At 37.0% G+C, this 19,543-nt stretch overlaps 2 protein-coding genes across 6 annotated transcripts in view; one reads left to right on the top strand and one right to left on the bottom strand.

Annotated features, from left to right (window-relative positions):
- The window catches only part of LOC127415743 (importin-13-like), a 54,669-nt gene extending 41,971 nt beyond the window's left edge, over nt 1–12,698 (bottom strand). For all 4 annotated transcript variants that reach the window (XR_007892981.1, XR_007892980.1, XM_051654617.1 and 1 more), the window contains exon 1: nt 12,327–12,698. Coding sequence is in view for 2 of the 4 variants with exons in the window: in XM_051654617.1 (XP_051510577.1) it covers nt 12,327–12,374 (48 nt within the window). In the remaining 2 variants the exon portion in view is untranslated. The remainder of the gene's footprint in view (nt 1–12,326) is intronic.
- Nucleotides 12,699–14,100: 1,402 nt separating this feature from the next.
- The window catches only part of LOC127415754 (dual specificity protein kinase shkD), a 24,846-nt gene continuing 19,403 nt past the window's right edge, over nt 14,101–19,543 (top strand). For both annotated transcript variants that reach the window (XM_051654634.1, XM_051654633.1), the window contains exon 1: nt 14,101–14,397. In XM_051654634.1, coding sequence (XP_051510594.1) covers nt 14,325–14,397 — 73 coding nt within the window. In that variant the 5' untranslated portion in view covers nt 14,101–14,324. The remainder of the gene's footprint in view (nt 14,398–19,543) is intronic.

Raw genomic sequence — 19,543 nt, 5'->3', positions numbered from 1 at the left:
TCACGTGGCTTGTTGAGCGCGTTGCCACGGAGACATAGCGCGTGTGGAGGCTTCACGCCATCCACCGCAGCAACCACGCTCAATTCACCATGCGCCCCACTGAGAACAAACCACATTATAGCGACCACGAGGAGATTACCCCATGTGACTCTACCCTCCCTAGCAACCGGGCCAATTTGGTTGCTTAGGAGACCTGGCTGGAGTCACTCAGCACGCCCTGGGATTCGAACTAGCGAACTAGCGAACTCCAGGGGTGGTAGCCAGCGTATTTTACCACTGAGCTACCCAGGCCCCCCACTTTTATTATTTTTTATGTTTTTATACAATGTGCATATAAGAGGTTTTTAAGTTTTGTATTGTAATTTCGTTGAAGAAATAGGCATAGTGCAGTCATGTATAAATGAGCCTTCACAATAAAAATTGTTGCCCATCATCCACTGTGTTTTCAAAATAAATAAATTAAAGAAAGATTCTTTGTTTTCCCTGCTGTACTGAAACCGTACCAAACCATGAATTTTGTGTACCATAGCAGCCCTAGTCTAAATACCAAGGAAAATTTTATTTTCCATGTCATGACCCCTTTAAGATTTAAAGCTTTTTTTTAAAAGAAATATACAAAACAGTTCCTTTCCTTTAAATTAAGCTAAAAGTAGTTAAATGTTAAATGTTCTTTAGAGATGTACTGGGACTAAAAATCAACCAAATGGAAAAATTTAATTCTGCTTGCTGAAATTATGAAATTATGTTAGACACATATACATTTAAAATATTTTAATTTAAAAAAAATAATATTTTTTTTTAAATAATAATATTGTCTCTGATTACATCTAAATATTATTTTAATAAATACATATTTAAAAGGTGTTGTAAGCAATTTTTTCATGGAAAAGTATGCAAAAACATTTCCTACTCCCTTATAGATATTAATGAAATAAGTGTCCTGAGATATCTCACCGGTCGCTGTGACAGCTGTAGACTTTGTAAACAGCAAACTAAAAAAGTGTCCGTGGATTGCGGACATTGACGATTTTTCACCTATCAATCATTTTGCTCGTTCTCATAGTGTTGTATTTAAAGTGGATCATTGAGGTTGTGATTCATAATGTTTGTCAGCTGAGGGCGCTATTGTGTCACTGTTGAATTTGACAGCCACAGGAACAAACAATGTTGCTCTTTTGCTTGGATTTGGTCTCAAAATTATCTTTGGAGGGCGGGGTTTTGGAATGAGGGGGCGTGGCTAATTCAACGGCTCAGTCACATGAACGCTTCAGAACACTAAAATTGATTACAGCACCTTTAACAGAAGTGCCTGCTTATATAGTTAAATAATAACAATTTACTGATGAAATCGAATCAGACATGACATTTGACATTCGGATTATATTCCCCAATAGCACTGTTAAACAATTTATTCAGCATTTTATATAGCAGATTAATATGGCACTATAATTAACCCTTATGCACTGTTCATCATTAAATCACGTTGCAGTTGTTCCCGGTCAAAAGTGACCAGAAACAATAAATGAGTAATTCTTTTAATTGTTATGAAACAACTCTAAATTAAATAATGTAAAAGCACTAAAATTGTGCATTTTGGGTGTATTTTGACCTTTTTTTATTTTATTTACTAATTTATTTACCTATATGACCTTGAGCTTGAAAATTTACTTTTTTGACTTTTCTTATTAATATTTTCTCAAATACTGAACCAATCCTCATAAATGATATACCGTTTGAAAGCTTAAGTCTCAAGAATCAAACTGTGCTGTCCATTTAAAACAAAAACAAAAAACCAGATGAAATTACAAGTATAAACACTAGATGGCCGCAGAGAGCTACTTATTCATTCCTGGTTGAAGAGATGATTTCTAGTTTTTTTCACAAGTTCTGCATTTAGATATATATTTAAACATTGTCAAAGTTTAGCTTTTTTTTTTTGAGGTAATTTTTGCATACCTGAAATGAGTAGAATAACAAGTAATAACCTAATTTATACCTGGTTGTAATAAGATGTGTGTGTGTATGTATGTGTGTGTGTGTGTGTGTGTGTGCGCGTGTGTGCGCGCGTGTGTTCAGCATTGTAGATGCATTATGGTCTCACCAATTCATTTTGGTGCGTGTGTGTTCTGCACTGTGACTGATTTATTTATTTATTTTGACAAATTAAAAAAAAATATATATATAATATATTTTATAGTCTGACCAGTTCAGTTTTGTGTGTGTGTGTGTGTGTTTGTGTTTTGCACTCTTGATGTTTGGTAGTCTCACCCCTTCATGTCTGTGTGTTTTTTCTGCATTGTGGTTGTTTTTTAGATTTTATATAATAAATGATTGAATCCTATGGCGGTCACTTTTGACCGGGAACAGTGCAAGTGTAACTTTTTTTTTTCTACCACTTAGACTGATCGAATCAACTCCAATTTCTTTGCGTGTTCAGATATCATATGGATGAAAAGTCACCAAGTCTTGTAACATCAGATAAAGGAAACCAGTTTTATTGAAGAAACAAAATTGATTTCGGTCAAAAATGACCGAACAGTGCATGAGGGTTAAACCTCTGTAAACTTTCATTTTCACTATCGCTTCAAACGACATTTGATCCCTCGCGCTAAAAAGTCACATCTCTCTCCCGCTCCTGGTGCTCCCTGTATTACATTAGCTTTTCTGTTCCAGATTCCCAAGTTTCAGCCGAACTCATCCTAGAAACACCTCTAGCTGCTAGTGTGAAATTGTGTTTTAGAGCTCCTTGTTTGCAATGAAGCAATTTCCATTTGTATGCCAGAGTTACATAGGCTTGGAACGTCACACGTTTTGGATAAAACAGACGCTAAAATATATATATATATATATATATACAGGTGCATCTCAATAAATTAGAATGTCGTGGAAAAGTTCATTTATTTCAGTAATTCAACTCAAATTGTGAAACTCGTGTATTAAATAAATTCAATGCACACAGACTGAAGTAGTTTAAGTCTTTGGTTCATTTAATTGTGATGATTTTGGCTCACATTTAACAAAAACCCACCAATTCACTATCTCAAAAAATTAGAATATGGTGACATGCCAATCAGCTAATCAACTCAAAACACCTGCAAAGGTTTCCTGAGCCTTCAAAATGGTCTCTCAGTTTGGTTCACTAGGCTACACAATCATGGGGAAGACTGCTGATCTGACAGTTGTCCAGAAGACAGTCATTGACACCCTTCACAAGGAGGGTAAGCCACAAACATTCATTGCCAAAGAAGCTGGCTGTTCACAGAGTGCTGTATCCAAGCATGTTAACAGAAAGTTGAGTGGAAGGAAAAAGTGTGGAAGAAAAAGATGCACAACCAACCGAGAGAACCGCAGCCTTACGATTGTCAAGCAAAATCGATTCAAGAATTTGGGTGAACTTCACAAGGAATGGACTGAGGCTGGGGTCAAAGCATCAAGAGCCACCACACACAGACATGTCAAGGAATTTGGCTACAGTTGTCGTATTCCTTTTGTTAAGCCACTCCTGAACCACGGACAACGTCAGAGGCGTCTTACCTGGGCTAAGGAGAAGAAGAACTGGACTGTTGCCCAGTGTTCCAAAGTCCTCTTTTCAGATGAGAGCAAGTTTTGTATTTCATTTGGAAACCAAGGTCCTAGAGTCTGGAGGAAGGGTGGAGAAGCTCATAGCCCAAGTTGCTTGAAGTCCAGTGTTAAGTTTCCACAGTCTGTGATGATTTGGGGTGCAATGTCATCTGCTGGTGTTGGTCCATTGTGTTTTTTGAAAACCAAAGTCACTGCACCAGTTTACCAAGAAATTTTGGAGCACTTCATGCTTCCTTCTGCTGACCAGCTTTTTAAAGATGCTGATTTCATTTTCCAGCAGGATTTGGCACCTGCCCACACTGCCAAAAGCACCAAAAGTTGGTTAAATGACCATGGTGTTGGTGTGATTGACTGGCCAGCAAACTCACCAGACCTGAACCCCATAGAGAATCTATGGGGTATTGTCAAGAGGAAAATGAGAAACAAGAGACCAAAAAATGCAGATGAGCTGAAGGCCACTGTCAAAGAAACCTGGGCTTCCATACCACCTCAGCAGTGCCACAAACTGATCACCTCCATGCCACGCCGAATTGAGGCAGTAATTAAAGCAAAAGGAGCCCCTACCAAGTATTGAGTACATATACAGTAAATGAACATACTTTCCAGAAGGCCAACAATTCACTAAAAATGTTTTTTTTATTGGTCTTATGATGTATTCTAATTTTTTGAGATAGTGAATTGGTGGGTTTTTGTTAAATGTGAGCCAAAATCATCACAATTAAAAGAACCAAAGACTTAAACTACTTCAGTCTGTGTGCACTGAATTTATTTAATACACGAGTTTCACAATTTGAGTTGAATTACTGAAATAAATGAACTTTTCCACGACATTCTAATTTATTGAGATGCACCTGTATATATATATATATATACATACACACACACTCACACACACACACACACACAGTACTGTGCAAAAGTTTTAGGCACTTGTGAAAAATGTTGCATAGTGAGGATGTCTTCAAAAATAATGCCATAAATAGTTTTCAATTATCACTTAATGTCATACAAAGTCCAGTAAACATAAAAAAGCTAAATCAATATTTGATGTGACCACCTTTGCCTTTAAAACAGCCCCAATTCTCCTAGATACACCTGGACACAGTTTTTCTTGGTTGTTGGCAGATAGGATGTTCAAAGCTTCTTGGAGAATTCACCACAGTTCTTCTATTTATTTCAGCTATCTCAATTGCTTCTGTCTCTTCATTTAATCCCAGACTGACTCGATGTTCAGAGGGGGACTTTGTGGGGGCAATGCCATCTCTTGCAGAGCACCCTGTTCTTCTATTCTAATCTTTTCTATTTGCAAAAGTAATGTTTGGGAGTCTAAAATTTATTTTTCCTATTGACACACTAAAGCTGAAGATATAAATAACCATCTTTAGACAAATGTTTTTGTGAAACATCTTAAGTGGCTTAAACTTTTGCACAGTACTGTATAATATATATATATATATATATATAATCCAAACTCCACGATGCGCATCGTCACATCTCTGAACTGCGACGTATCGTACCGCGATAAACTGTTATACCCCAACATATGATAAAAGTCAAGGAATGTTAGAGAGGAATTATACGTGTTTGTGTAAAGGAAATGTTTGTGTCACAAGACTTCAAAAACCCCCAGAGAAATGACCATCTCTCAGGGTAAACCAGGTAACAGATGATGAAACCAAGAGTGTGTGTGAGTGTGGTTCACTGATTTGAGTCCTATCGGGTGTAAATGTTTTATATAATTTCACAGACAAAGGTTAAAAATAAAGATATAAACAGCCTTTCAAGATATGGCTAAAAAAATTTTAAATCATTGTTTCTATGGCAACCGTCTATGCTGCACAAACTCATTCTTAAAGACCCAACGCTGAATTACAACATCCAAGCTTGTGTATGATGACTCACTCATTCTGTATGATCCATTGGAACCAGATGTATTTCACTCATTCATTCTGAATTTGAGCAACAGTTAAGACATTTTTTTCTGTTCTTTTATCCTGCTGGAAATCAGAGGGAAATGTAAAAGGAGCAATTGGACAAAGTGAAGCATTTCAAACTGGTTTGAAAAGTCAATGATTTTAAAAACGCATCTCAGGTTGCCACTGACAACCGATTCCCCAAACACAACATGAGATATAATTAGCAAAGCTAACGGCCGAGCCAATCAGGAAATAATATTGGAACAGGGCAACAAAAACACTTACGATATCATGGATTGGGGGCCTGGGTAGCTCAGCGAGTATTGACGATGACTACCACCCCTGGAGTCGCGAGTTCGAATCCAGGGCGTGCTGAGTGACTCCAGCCAGGTCTCCTAAGCAACCAAATTGGCCCGGTTGCTAGGGAGGGTAGAGTCACATGGGGTAACCTCCTCGTGGTCGCGATTAGTGGTTCTCGCTCTCAGTGGGGCGTGGTAAATTGTGCGTGAATCGCGGAGAGTAGCATGAGTCTCCACATGCTGGGAGTCTCTGCGGTGTCATGCACAACGAGCCATGTGATAAGATGCGCAGATTGACGGTCTCAGAAGCGGAGGCAACTGAGACTTGTCCTCCACCACCCAGACTGAGGTGAATTGGGTATTCCAAATTGGGAGAAAAGGGGATAAAATATATATATATATATATATACATATAAAATAAAGAAATAATAAAAAAAAAATGTTTATCATATATCATGAATTCCATTTTCCACATCTCATTACATCTAAAAAATACATAATTATTTTAGAAAATCTCCAGTCCGAGCTCTGCTTTTGATGGTGAATGATGGTGGGTCGAGCTGGGTAATAAAGCTAAAAATGTAACATCAATCTAAAAAAAGTTTCAAACGTTTGAAATAAAGTGCTTTTTATCAAAATCGGATGAACCATCATTTCAACTAAACAGCCATTGTTTACAATAGAGCTAAACCGATTAGTCGACATTATCGATAATGTTGACAATAGAAAATTGTTGACAAAAAATGTTGTTGTCGAATAGTAGTTTGATCCAATTTAACGTAACATAAGATCAGATATGAAACTAATGATGGCGCACGAGAGGAGCACTGCATCTCTCGCCTGATTGAGGAGAGAAAACACAGCTTACAGTCCACACGGACTCCAAACTGCTTCAGGTGATGTAGATTGCAAAGTATGAGGATATTACGCAAAAATACAAAATAACTAATCACAGAAGCACTCTCATTGTGAAATACAGCGGAGCCAGAGCTGCCGTTCCACTGAAGCAAAACTTGCATGTCAGAGCGTCTTTAAAGGAAACATCCCGCCATTATATCTTTAATGCATCCTTTATTAAAGTTTAAATAAAAAGGAAGCAGGTCATTTAAATAAGTACAAACTCCGAAACTGGCATATCTCTGTGCGGTCAGCACTGCTTCTATAAGTCGCGTGAAGTGTCCCGATCTAAGGGGGAGAGATTGAAACTGCACCCGGCCGATGTACACTCTGGCATGGGCTCACTCGTCCCTCGCGCACACCTGCTCCAGTTAGATTATAACATGATGGCTCGCCATGAAGTGAATCATAATACATATGTGTTGTGGTGTGTAGAAAATCAGTGATATGCAACTCTATTAAGAAGAGAGAGTTTGTTTTTTGAGAGTTAAAGATGGAGGGTAGTCTTCACCCATTATATACATGGCAACAAAATACTTTTTTAATTTGTTGTTTTGGCTTGTTTTCCAATATAAATACCTAAAACTCCTTTAAAATAAAGTACATTTACCTTAGCAGCTATACTGCAGAAGAACAAGTCTAAGAATGTTGAATATATTAAATATTTAAATATTTTAAAATATCTGAAAATCCTTAAAACAAGTTGCATTTACCTGAAGCAACATATAAGATATTTAGACTTGCTTTTAGAGAACAGATCTTGAATATATGTATATTTTTACTTTACTGCACTCGCAGAAGAATAACCAAGTGAAAAAATACACTTATATACAAAATTCACTTATATTCAAGATACATTCTCTGAAAGCATGTCTAAATATAATATATGTTGTTTATCAGTTAAATATATCTTGTTTTAAGGATTTTTTTATATATTTTTAAATGGAAAACAAGACAAAACACATGGTTACAATACGATTTTTTGCAGTGATTTTTTTTACTGAATTAAACTTAATAAAAAGTATTTTTCCCCCCCCTTTAATTCAAAGAATGTCATTTAGAGGTATTTTTAAAAGTTGATTTTGTCCTTTGTTAGTAAGCACGTTTATAACAACCTTTTAAGTCAAGGTACAAGCTGAATAATTGGTTAAGAGCTAATGATTAATTGCCCAAAGAGTCGAATAATCGTTCTAATAATCATTAGATTAGTCGATTATCAAAATAATCGTTAGTTGCAGCCCTAGTTTACAAGTAGATTCAAAATGTAATAACTAAAATACAGCAGCAAAAAAAAAAAAAAGATTGTTAAAAACAAATCAAGGCATGTTTTTCTACTACTGTTTTGTAAATGTCACTGAAGTTACATCTGCATCCCAGCCAGAATCTGAAATTAAAAGGGCAAAAATGCCACAGAAAGGGACAAAATGCATCTGAAATTCAAAATGTGCGGGCAAAAATGCTTAACGGGATGGTTCACCCAAAAATGAAAATTCTCTCTTCATTTACTCACCCTCATGCAATCCCAGATGTGTATGACTTTCTTTCTTCTGCAGAACACAAATGAAGATTTTTAGAAGAATATCTCATGGTGACCAGATCTTTAAATCTCAGAAAAACATATAAAGGCAGCATAAAAGTAATCCATAATACTTCAGTGGTTTAATCCATACCTTCTGAAGCAATCTAATCGGTTTTGGGTGAGAAAAGACCAAAATATAACTCCTTTTTCCATGATGCTAGGGGGTGTAATCAAGCTTGAAATTATGATCACCAAGGAGACTGCTGATGTAAAGATTTACAGTGAAAAAGGAGTTATATTTTGGGCTGTTCTAACCCAAAACCGATTGGATCGCTTCAAAAGACACAGATGGAGTTTTATGGATAACTTTTATGCTGCCTTTATGTGCTTTTTGGAGCATTAAGGTTCTGGTTACCATTCACTCGCATTGTTTGGACCTACAGAGCTGAAATATTCTTCTAAAACTCTTTTCTTGTGTTCAGCAGAAGATAGAAAGTCATACACATCTGGAATGGCATGAGGGTGCGTAATGAGAGAATTTTTATTATTGGATGAACTCTCTCTATAACATTGTTTAAGGCCTAGATATACATATTATTGCATAAAACATATGATATAATAACTTAGGGAATTTATGATATTAAAAGTATATGACATTATTTTCTATATAATTAGAAATATTTGCATTCATAAGGGAAAAAATTCCCCTGAAAATAAAATCCAAGGGACAAATATTTAATATTTTTCCGTTAATGGAAAAGATAACTTCTGACACTGATCCCAACTCAAATTTTAATACAACCAAATGTGCATTTCAGTGGGACAGAATATGCAATATTATGAGTTATTGCACTTGCAAAATTATATCTCTATTATTATTAGTTTCTGTCCTTAAATTTCTCATTTGATAGACCCCAGATGACCCTCAAATGTTTGCCTGAAGCCCTGTTAATGCAGTAATTATAAAGCCTGTTAATGTTTAAAGCAATAGCAACAAATAATGATAGTTTTAAAAAGAATTGCTACCATTCAATTTATCCCTACGACAAAGTTATAGTGAGTCAGGGTGGTCTACGTGCGAAAATAAGACACCCATATGTCGTTTGATCCTGACGGACCAGATGATCACTAGGAGAATGGTCTTCAGAGAGAAGATAAATTATTTTCCCTTTACATCTCATCACAGTGTATAATGATCTAAACCTGCATCCACACAAACCACCATAATAAACAACAAACAAATCAATCTGAACTGTTTTGTTTCTAAATGACGTATACATTTCCATATTTGTTTAGGGGGTTTAATCTGCTCAGATATGCGAGTATTTCTGCAGTCAAATGCTACTGTTTCTGTGCTGCCCTCTGAAGACAGGGACCAAAAAACCGGCACCAACGCTTGACCATCATACTGCACAGAACAATACACAATAAACACACATTCAACGAGCTCTGTGTGTGTCTGCTGTGGACCAACAAGAGACAAAGAACAAGTTTGATGGAGAGAAAGAGACAGCTAGAGATGGGAGTTAGTGTCTTTTAGAGCACTTACTTGGAGCTTTGTTGTGGACATGAGTCAGTTTGACGTATAGGGTTGGGAATCAAGGTTCTTTTTAAGAACCGTATGATTGGTAGCTCAGTGGTAAAGACGCTGGCTACCACCCCTGGAGTTCGCTAGTTCACAAGTTCGAATCCCAGGGCGTGCTGAGTGACTCCAGCCAGGTCTCCTAAGCAACAAAATTGGCCCGGTTGCTAGGGAGGGTAGAGTCACATGGGGTAACCTCGTGGTCGCTATAATGTGGTTCTCGCTCTTGGTGGGTGCGTGGCAAGTTGCGCAGAGAATAGCGCTATGTCTCCGCGGTAACATGCTCAACAAGCCACGTGATAAGATGCGTGGACTGACGGTCTCAGACGCGGAGGCAACTGAGATTCGCCCTCCGCCACCCGGATTGAGGCGAGTCACTACGCCACCACGAGGACTTAAGAGCGCATTGGGAATTGGGCATTCCAAGAAAAAGGGGAGAGAGAGAAAAAAAAAAACGTGCACTCAGTAACTTTTTGTTTGTGTGTCATCTTGGACTTACAGTGACATCTAGTGGTGTGGATGCAGCATCAGTCAAAATCAATAGTTTTCAGTTACAGATCATCTGTAACTACAGGTTAGTTGTAGAAATTCCCTGTGCTCAATCAGCCATGATTGATTTAATCCAAGAGTGAAAGTGCCCAATAACAAGACAGTTACTGAGATTAAGCAAGTAAGTATTCAGCTGGTTATGTGATTCTAAAATGGCAGCCCCCATGAAGGCGACCCTGCCCCATGTAGAATAAAACAGCTTTTATAAGGTTACTGATATGACTACAGTCCTCATCTCATGATTGTATACATATGTTTCAAAATTACAATTCATGTCTTTAGGAGTAAAACTTGTTTAATGGGGAAAAAACTACTGAGTGCACCTTTAAAGCAATCAAACTTTGTGTTTACAGTAATGCGTTTACAATGGACGTCTATGGGGAAAGACATTCTGGAAGGCTGAAAGGTTGAAAAGCTATTTTAATCACACTAGTCTCATGTTACCATGTATAATGTTTATGTCTCCTGGCAATATACATTAAAAACACTGCATTTTCATGAGGTTGCAATGAGACACTTACAATGGAGGTGAATGGGGCCAGTACATAAACATTAAAATACACATTGTATAGCCACATGATGTAAACGTTACACCTGTTAACATGATTTTAATGTGATAAAATTGCTTAATAACCTTATCCGTGTGAGTACTATCCAATATTGCAACTTTGTTGCTATGACGACGCAACACCGGTAAACCCTAAGCAACTTTATCCCACTAAAATTGTGTCGAACCGAGATTTTGTCACACTAAAATCATGTTAAAATGTATAATGTTTGCGTCTTGTCGCTATAATTTTGAAACAATGTGTATTTTAACGTTCATGGACTGGCCCCATTCACTTCCATTGCAAGCACCTCACTGTAACCCCGATTTCGATTGTGTTTTAAATAGCCTAAGCTAGCGATGACTCAAAAATATTTCCAGTGGTAATCAACATTATGCCACAAATGCTGTCGATTGAGCTTATTTGTACTGTACTGAACCCAGAACATTCCGTTAATTCTATTGCAATGCCTTGCCCCATGAACTTCTATAGTGAGAGCATTATTGTACATTTTTGCTTTGTTTGAACAAACTGAGGGATGCATCAATATAACTCTGAATATTGCTTTAATGACATTAAATTTGCTTTAAATGTGAACAAAACCCAGAATCAAAAGCGTTGGTTTTTGGACTGACAGTAGCTGCCCATGACAGAGATGAGAAACCCTCCATCAGGCAGAGATAAGACAAATGAGACACCACCCTCCTCTCTTCTCATTATCAATATCTTCCTCTTTTCTCTAATCTATTGATGATTGAGTCTCATGTTTGAAACCTGATCATAAGAGAGCAGCTGTGTTAAATCACTTACAGATACAAATTCCTCCCAAAATAACACAAGAGTCAAATGGAGACATCTATTTTGGCCAGCAGAATAGCTGATAATTATTATTTGGCAAGAAAAAAAAAGCAGCAAAATAATAAGAGAACCACTAAAAGTTTCCAACTTCACACTTAAGTTTCCAACTTCACACTTAAGTTTCCAGATAACAGCAACTACATGGGAGAATCATAAAACCTGTTAAAAACATGCAAGTCAAATCTCACCCAAAAATCAAAATAAATAAATACGAAATTACTGCATTACAATAATGCAAATAATGATTTGATTAGTTGTAATAAAGATCTATGATGTCACAATGCAATAAGTCATAATGGTTCTATAAATGGCCTTTCATTTTCGTTATGCAATATAAATATAAATATGACTTAGACACTTCGTAAGTTCACCTATATGAGCAATTCAAAATAACAACAATGACAAGAAAATAAACAATTTATTCTATTATTTCTAGGCCAGCAATACAATGCACAAACACATTAATCTAAGCTCAATTCTCATCTGTAATATTCTATATATTCTCTAAGAGTAAATGGACACTACATGGTATATTTAACCAAATTTGTCAATTAAATAAATATGAATATGTCATACCTTCTCCACGTTTTCTACGGTGAAGTCTGCTGCTGTCTCCGGATCCATCTCTGTGATTGATACGTAACAACTCCTCCCTCTCTCCCTCTCCCTCCTGAACTCAGTCGATCACCTTCTCTTCTATAAAACTCTAAATTAATATAAAAATAACAACTGATAAATCGTGGTGATGTGACTTCGATTTGGCCGGTGCGCGCGATCAGGCCGGTGCGCGCGAGCTCACGTCTCTCATTCTCATATCACACACATTATAAAAACCGTCTTTAATACCACTGATGATCGATAAACGTGAACATTTGTCACATATACAGGTCCACGGGAATCTGTCAGGTCCGGTCCCGATGTTTCAATGTGCGTGTGTCCGCCCTCTACCTCTCGTGTCGGCGAGTGTCCAACCCACTGCCTTCGTAAAAAGCACACATTCCATGTTAAAACATATGAAATAATGTATTGTTATTTTACATTTACAATATGTATATTTTCAAAATGCTAAAGGCTATGGGTTATATTTAATCGAACATGACGGTGTTGGTTTTCTTTGTGTCAAATCAGTTGGCTGCCTATTTTATAGAGTGCTGGAAATGAGAAGTGATTTATTTAGTTGTTTGTTTGTTTGTAAGCTGAACTGCGTAAAAGGGATCTGCTTTCGAATAACAATGGACAGTTTGACTTTGAGATGATGTTCATTTTAAAGCAGGCGAGATTTTAACAGGCCTACGTGGGGGTCCTCTACACGGGATTCTGGGAAATGTAGTTTTTATGTTGTCATTGCATTTTTAAATGAGGTGCCACAGCGACTCGTTGTGGTACACTTAAAGTATTGTATGGATATCTGCTATTTTATTTATGTTTTTTTTTTTATATTGTTTACATTCATCTTCCTATCCATTTTCTTAATGTATTTATTTACTTTACCTTATTTAATTTGATATTGTCTATCTAGGTAATAAAAGTAGCCTACTGCATGGGCATTGGCAATATTGTTAACAATCACGCCAATGAATCTGTGTGGACTGTGACTTTAGTGTACACTAGGTGGAACTCTTGCTTCTTATTAAACATATTATGTTTTATATATTTAAAAATACACTCTTTACCTTAGTGCATTTATCATGCTGATGTTATTTGTTGTTGAATTAAAACTAGTGCATTATTTATCAGAGAAAGCTCAAAGTGGACATGGGCTCATTCTGAAAAACAATCTAGGAAAGCATTTTGTTGAGATTTTGTGTCACGTGAGCTCTCACCTGCTGTGCATTTAATTTCAATAACTGTTGTAAATGGTTATTTCCTATTTTAGTTCAAGAATAATGCAGTAAAAATTAATTAACACTGATGTCTTGAATGGCAGCAATTGAACTGCATGTTACACTCAAAAGATGGCCATTTACTCCTGCATGTGCAGAGGCATGTTAGAAATCACTTAAACTATCTTTTAAGGGAAATGCAGAAAAATACACAAGTAGTGATAATGATTAATATAATAACAAACAATATTCATAAAAAAAACAAATTAAATAAAACATTCACTTCTTTAATTTGTACCTATCATAGTCTAGAGAATTGCATGTGGATTTATTTTGAGGAAAGCAACATCAGGAAGGTATTTTGAAGTTGTTTGTTTGTGTTAATTACATTTTTGTACTTGCTGCTGATCGGTTGCAAACTGTTCAATATTTAATGGATACAATTATGAAAAATGAAAAATTATCCATTCCTTTGCGGAAAGTCATAGATGCGCGTCATCGCGTCCTGCCCACTGCGATCAGTTGAGAGCGCGCAGCGGAGCTCTACGTTTATTCTGGCCGGATTTGTATCTACTGTGAATCTGTAGCTATCACTTTACTGAGATCAGCCGAAGTCGTCCAGACACATCTGAATCATTTTATCGCAGTGACTGAACTGCCGTCACATTGTTGGAAACGGAAACAATCCGTCCGGGGCTTTCTTTTCACTAGTGCAGAAAGAAGGACCCGAGGAGTTGCAGTTAAAGTTCGTATGAAGGATATGGGCAGATGTGGAAATGTTGCGTTTTGCGCTTTGGTGCTCTTCTACTGTTCTTTCATTACAGGTAAAAGTCATAATTACTATCTATCTATCTATCTGTCTGTCTGTCTGTCTATCTGTCTGAGTCCTTCAAGTCATGAAAACAATGGTTGTGTCTATCTATCTATCTATCTATCTATCTATCTATCTATCTATCTGTCTGTCTGTCTGTCTGTCTGTCTGTCTGAGTCCTTCAAGTCATGAAAACAATGGTTGTGTCTATCTAACTATCTATCTATCTATCTATCTGTCTGTCTGTCTGTCTGTCTGTCTGAGTCCTTCAAGTCATGAAAACAATGGTTGTGTCTATCTATCTATCTATCTATCTATCTATCTATCTATCTATCTGTCTGTCTGTCTGAGTCCTTCAAGTCATGAAAACAATGGCTGTATCTATCTATCTATCTATCTATCTATCTATCTATCTATCTGTCTGTCTGTCTGTCTGTCTGTCTGAGTCCTTCAAGTCATGAAAACAATGGCTGTGTCTATCTATCTATCTATCTATCTATCTATCTATCTATCTATCTGTCTGTCTGTCTGTCTGAGTCCTTCAAGTCATGAAAACAATGGTTGTGTCTATCTAACTATCTATCTATCTATCTGTCTGTCTGTCTGTCTGTCTGAGTCCTTCAAGTCATGAAAACAATGGCTGTGTCTATCTGTCTATCTATCTATCTGTCTGTCTGTCTGTCTGTCTGTCTGTCTGAGTCCTTCAAATCACGAAAATAATGGTTGTGTCTATCTATCTATCTATCTATCTGTCTGTCTGTCTGTCTGTCTGAGTCCTTCAAGTCATGAAAACAATGGTTGTGTCTGTCTATCTATCTATCTATCTATCTATCTATCTATCTATCTGTCTGTCTGTCTTTCAAGTCATGAAAACAATGGTTGTGTCTGTCTATCTATCTATCTATCTATCTATCTATCTATCTGTCTGTCTGTCTTTCAAGTCATGAAAATAATGGTTGTGTCTATCTATCTATCTGTTTGTCTGTCTGTCTGAGTCCTTCAAGTCATGAAAACAATGGTTGTGTCTATCTATCTATCTATCTATCTATCTATCTATCTATCTGTCTGTCTGTCTGTCTGTCTTTCAAGTCATGAAAACAATGGTTGTGTCTATCTATCTATCTATCTATCTGTCTGTCTGTCTGTCTGTCTGTCTGTCTGAGTCCTTCAAGTCATGAAAACAATGGTTGTGTCTATCTATCTATCTATCTGTCTGTCTGTCTGAGTCCTTCAAGTCATGAAAACAATGGTTGTGTCTATCTATCTATCTGTCTGTCTGTCTGTCAAGTCATGAAAACAATGGTTGTGTCTATCTATCTATCTATCTATCTATCTGTCTGTTTGTCTGTCTGTCTGAGTCCTTCAAGTCATGAAAACAATGGTTGTGTCTATCTATCTATCTGTCTGTCTGTCTGTCTGTCTGTCAAGTCATGAAAACAATGGTTGTGTCTATCTATCTATCTATCTGTCTGTCTGTCTGTCTGCTTGTCTGTCTGTGTCCTTCAAGTCATGAAAACAATGGTTGTGTCTATCTATCTATCTATCTATCTATCTATCTATCTATCTATCTATCTGTCTGTCTGTCTGTCTGTCTGAGTCCAAGTCATGAAAACAATGGCTGTGTCTATCTATCTATCTATCTATCTATCTATCTATCTGTCTGTCTGTCTGAGTCCTTCAAATCATGAAAATAATGGTTGTGTATATCTATCTATCTATCTGTCTGTCTGTCTGTCTGAGTCCTTCAAGTCATGAAAACAATGGTTGTGTCTGTCTATCTATCTATCTATCTATCTATCTGTCTGTCTGTCTGTCTGTCTTTCAAGTCATGAAAACAATGGTTGTGTCTATCTATCTATCTATCTATCTATCTGTCTATCTATCTGTCTGTCTGTTTGTCTGTCTGTCTGAGTCCTTCAAGTCATGAAAACAATGGCTGTGTCTATCTATCTATCTATCTATCTATCTATCTATCTATCTATCTATCTGTCTGTCTGTCTGTCTGTCTGAGTCCTTCAAATCATGAAAATAATGGTTGTGTCTATCTATCTATCTATCTATCTGTCTGTCTGTCTGTCTGTCTGAGTCCTTCAAGTCATGAAAACAATGGTTGTGTCTATCTATCTATCTGTCTGTCTGTCTGTCTGAGTCCTTCAAGTCATGAAAACAATGGTTGTGTCTATCTATCTATCTATCTGTCTGTCTGTCTGTCTGTCTGTCAAGTCATGAAAACAATGGTTGTGTCTATCTATCTATCTATCTATCTATCTATCTATCTGTCTGTCTGTTTGTCTGTCTGAGTCCTTCAAGTCATGAAAACAATGGTTGTGTCTATCTATCTATCTATCTGTCTGTCTGTCTGTCTGTCTGTCTGAGTCCTTCAAGTCATGAAAACAATGGCTGTGTCTATCTATCTATCTATCTATCTATCTGTCTGTCTGTCTGTCTGTCTGAGTCCTTCAAGTCATGAAAACAATAGTTGTGTCTATCTATCTATCTATCTATCTATCTATCTATCTATCTGTCTGTCTGTCTGTCTGTCTGAGTCCTTCAAGTCATGAAAACAATGGTTGTGTCTATCTATCTGTCTGTCTGTCTGTCTGTCTGTCTGTCTGTCTGTCTGAGTCCTTCAAGTCATGAAAACAATGGTTGTGTCTATCTATCTATCTATCTGTCTGTCTGTCTGTCTGTCTGTCAAGTCATGAAAACAATGGTTGTGTCTATCTATCTATCTATCTATCTATCTATCTATCTATCTGTCTGTCTGTTTGTCTGTCTGAGTCCTTCAAGTCATGAAAACAATGGTTGTGTCTATCTATCTATCTATCTATCTGTCTGTCTGTCTGTCTGTCTGAGTCCTTCAAGTCATGAAAACAATGGCTGTGTCTAACTATCTATCTATCTATCTATCTGTCTGTCTGTCTGTCTGTCTGAGTCCTTCAAGTCATGAAAACAATAGTTGTGTCTATCTATCTATCTATCTATCTATCTATCTATCTATCTATCTATCTGTCTGTCTGTCTGTCTGTCTGAGTCCTTCAAGTCATGAAAACAATAGTTGTGTCTATCTATCTATCTATCTATCTATCTATCTGTCTGTCTGTCTGTCTGTCTGAGTCCTTCAAATCATGAAAACAATAGTTGTGTCTATCTATCTATCTATCTGTCTGTCTGTCTGTCTGTCTGTCTGTCTGTCTATCTGTCTGTCTTTCAAGTCATGAAAACAATGGTTGTCTATCTATCTATCTATCTGTCTGTCTATCTGTCTGTCTGTCAAGTCATGAAAACAATGGTTGTGTCTATCTATCTGTCTGTCTGTCTGTCAAGTCATGAAAACAATGGTTGTGTCTATCTATCTATCTATCTGTCTGTCTGTCTGTCTGTCTGTCAAGTCATGAAAACAATGGTTGTGTCTATCTATCTGTCTGTCTGTCTGTCTGTCTGTCTGTCTGAGTCCTTCAAGTCATGAAACAATGGTTGTGTCTATCTATCTATCTATCTATCTATCTATCTGTCTGTCTGTCTGTCTGTCTGAGTCCTTCAAATCATGAAAACAATAGTTGTGTCTATCTATCTATCTATCTGTCTGTCTGTCTGTCTGTCTGTCTGTCTATCTGTCTTTCAAGTCATGAAAACAATGGTTGTCTATCTATCTATCTGTCTGTCTGTCTGTCTGTCTGTCTGTCTGTCTGTCAATTCATGAAAACAATGGTTGTGTCTATCTATCTGTCTGTCTGTCTGTCTGTCAAGTCATGAAAACAATGGTTGTGTCTATCTATCTATCTATCTGTCTGTCTGTCTGTCTGTCTGAGTCCTTCAAGTCATGAAAACAATGGTTGTCTATCTATCTATCTATCTATCTGTCTGTCTGTCTGTCTGTCTGAGTCCTTCAAATCATGAAAACAATAGTTGTCTATCTGTCTGTCTGTCTGTCTGTCTGTCTGTCTGTCTGTCAATTCATGAAAACAATGGTTGTGTCTATCTATATATCTATCTGTCTGTCTGTCTGTCTGAGTCCTTCAAGTCATGAAAACAATGGTTGTGTCTATCTATATATCTATCTGTCTGTCTGTCTGTCTGAGTCCTTCAAGTCATGAAAACAATGGCTGTGTCTAACTATCTATCTATCTATCTATCTGTCTGTCTGTCTGTCTGTCTGAGTCCTTCAAGTCATGAAAACAATAGTTGTGTCTATCTATCTATCTATCTATCTATCTATCTGTCTGTCTGTCTGTCTGTCTGTCTGAGTCCTTCAAATCATGAAAACAATAGTTGTGTCTGTCTGTCTGTCTGTCTGTCTGTCTATCTGTCTGTCTTTCAAGTCATGAAAACAATGGTTGTCTATCTATCTATCTATCTGTCTGTCTATCTGTCTGTCTGTCAAGTCATGAAAACAATGGTTGTGTCTATCTATATATCTATCTATCTATCTGTCTGTCTGTCTGTCTGAGTCCTTCAAATCTTGAAAACAATGGTTGTGTCTCTATCTATCTATCTATCTATCTATCTATCTATCTATCTGTCTGTCTGTCTGTCTGTCTGTCTGAGTCCTTCAAGTCATGAAAACAATGGTTGTGTCTGTCTATCTATCTATCTATCTATCTGTCTGTCTGTCTGTCTGTCTGTCTGAGTCCTTCAAGTCATGAAAACAATGGTTGTGTCTGTCTATCTATCTATCTATCTATCTTTCTGTCTGTCTGTCTGAGTCCTTCAAGTCATGAAAACAATGGTTGTCTATCTATCTATCTGTCTATCTATCTGTCTGTCTGTCTGTCTGTCTGTCTGTCAAGTCATGAAAACAATGGTTGTGTCTATCTATCTATCTATCTGTCTGTCTGTCTGTCTGTCTGTCAAGTCATGAAAACAATGGTTGTGTCTATCTATCTGTCTGTCTGTCTGTCTGTCTGTCTGAGTCCTTCAAGTCATGAAAACAATGGTTGTGTCTATCTATCTATCTATCTATCTATCTGTCTGTCTGTCTGTCTGTCTGTCTGTCTGAGTCCTTCAAATCATGAAAACAATAGTTGTGTCTATCTATCTATCTATCTATCTGTCTGTCTGTCTGTCTGTCTGTCTATCTATCTGTCTTTCAAGTCATGAAAACAATGGTTGTCTATCTATCTATCTATCTGTCTGTCTGTCTATCTGTCTGTCTGTCA

The sequence above is a fragment of the Myxocyprinus asiaticus genome, chromosome 25 (assembly GCF_019703515.2).
Source record: "Myxocyprinus asiaticus isolate MX2 ecotype Aquarium Trade chromosome 25, UBuf_Myxa_2, whole genome shotgun sequence".
Lineage (NCBI taxonomy): Eukaryota > Metazoa > Chordata > Actinopteri > Cypriniformes > Catostomidae > Myxocyprinus > Myxocyprinus asiaticus.
Note: the sequence above shows the minus strand (reverse complement) of the source record. Positions and strands in the feature narration are given on the sequence as shown.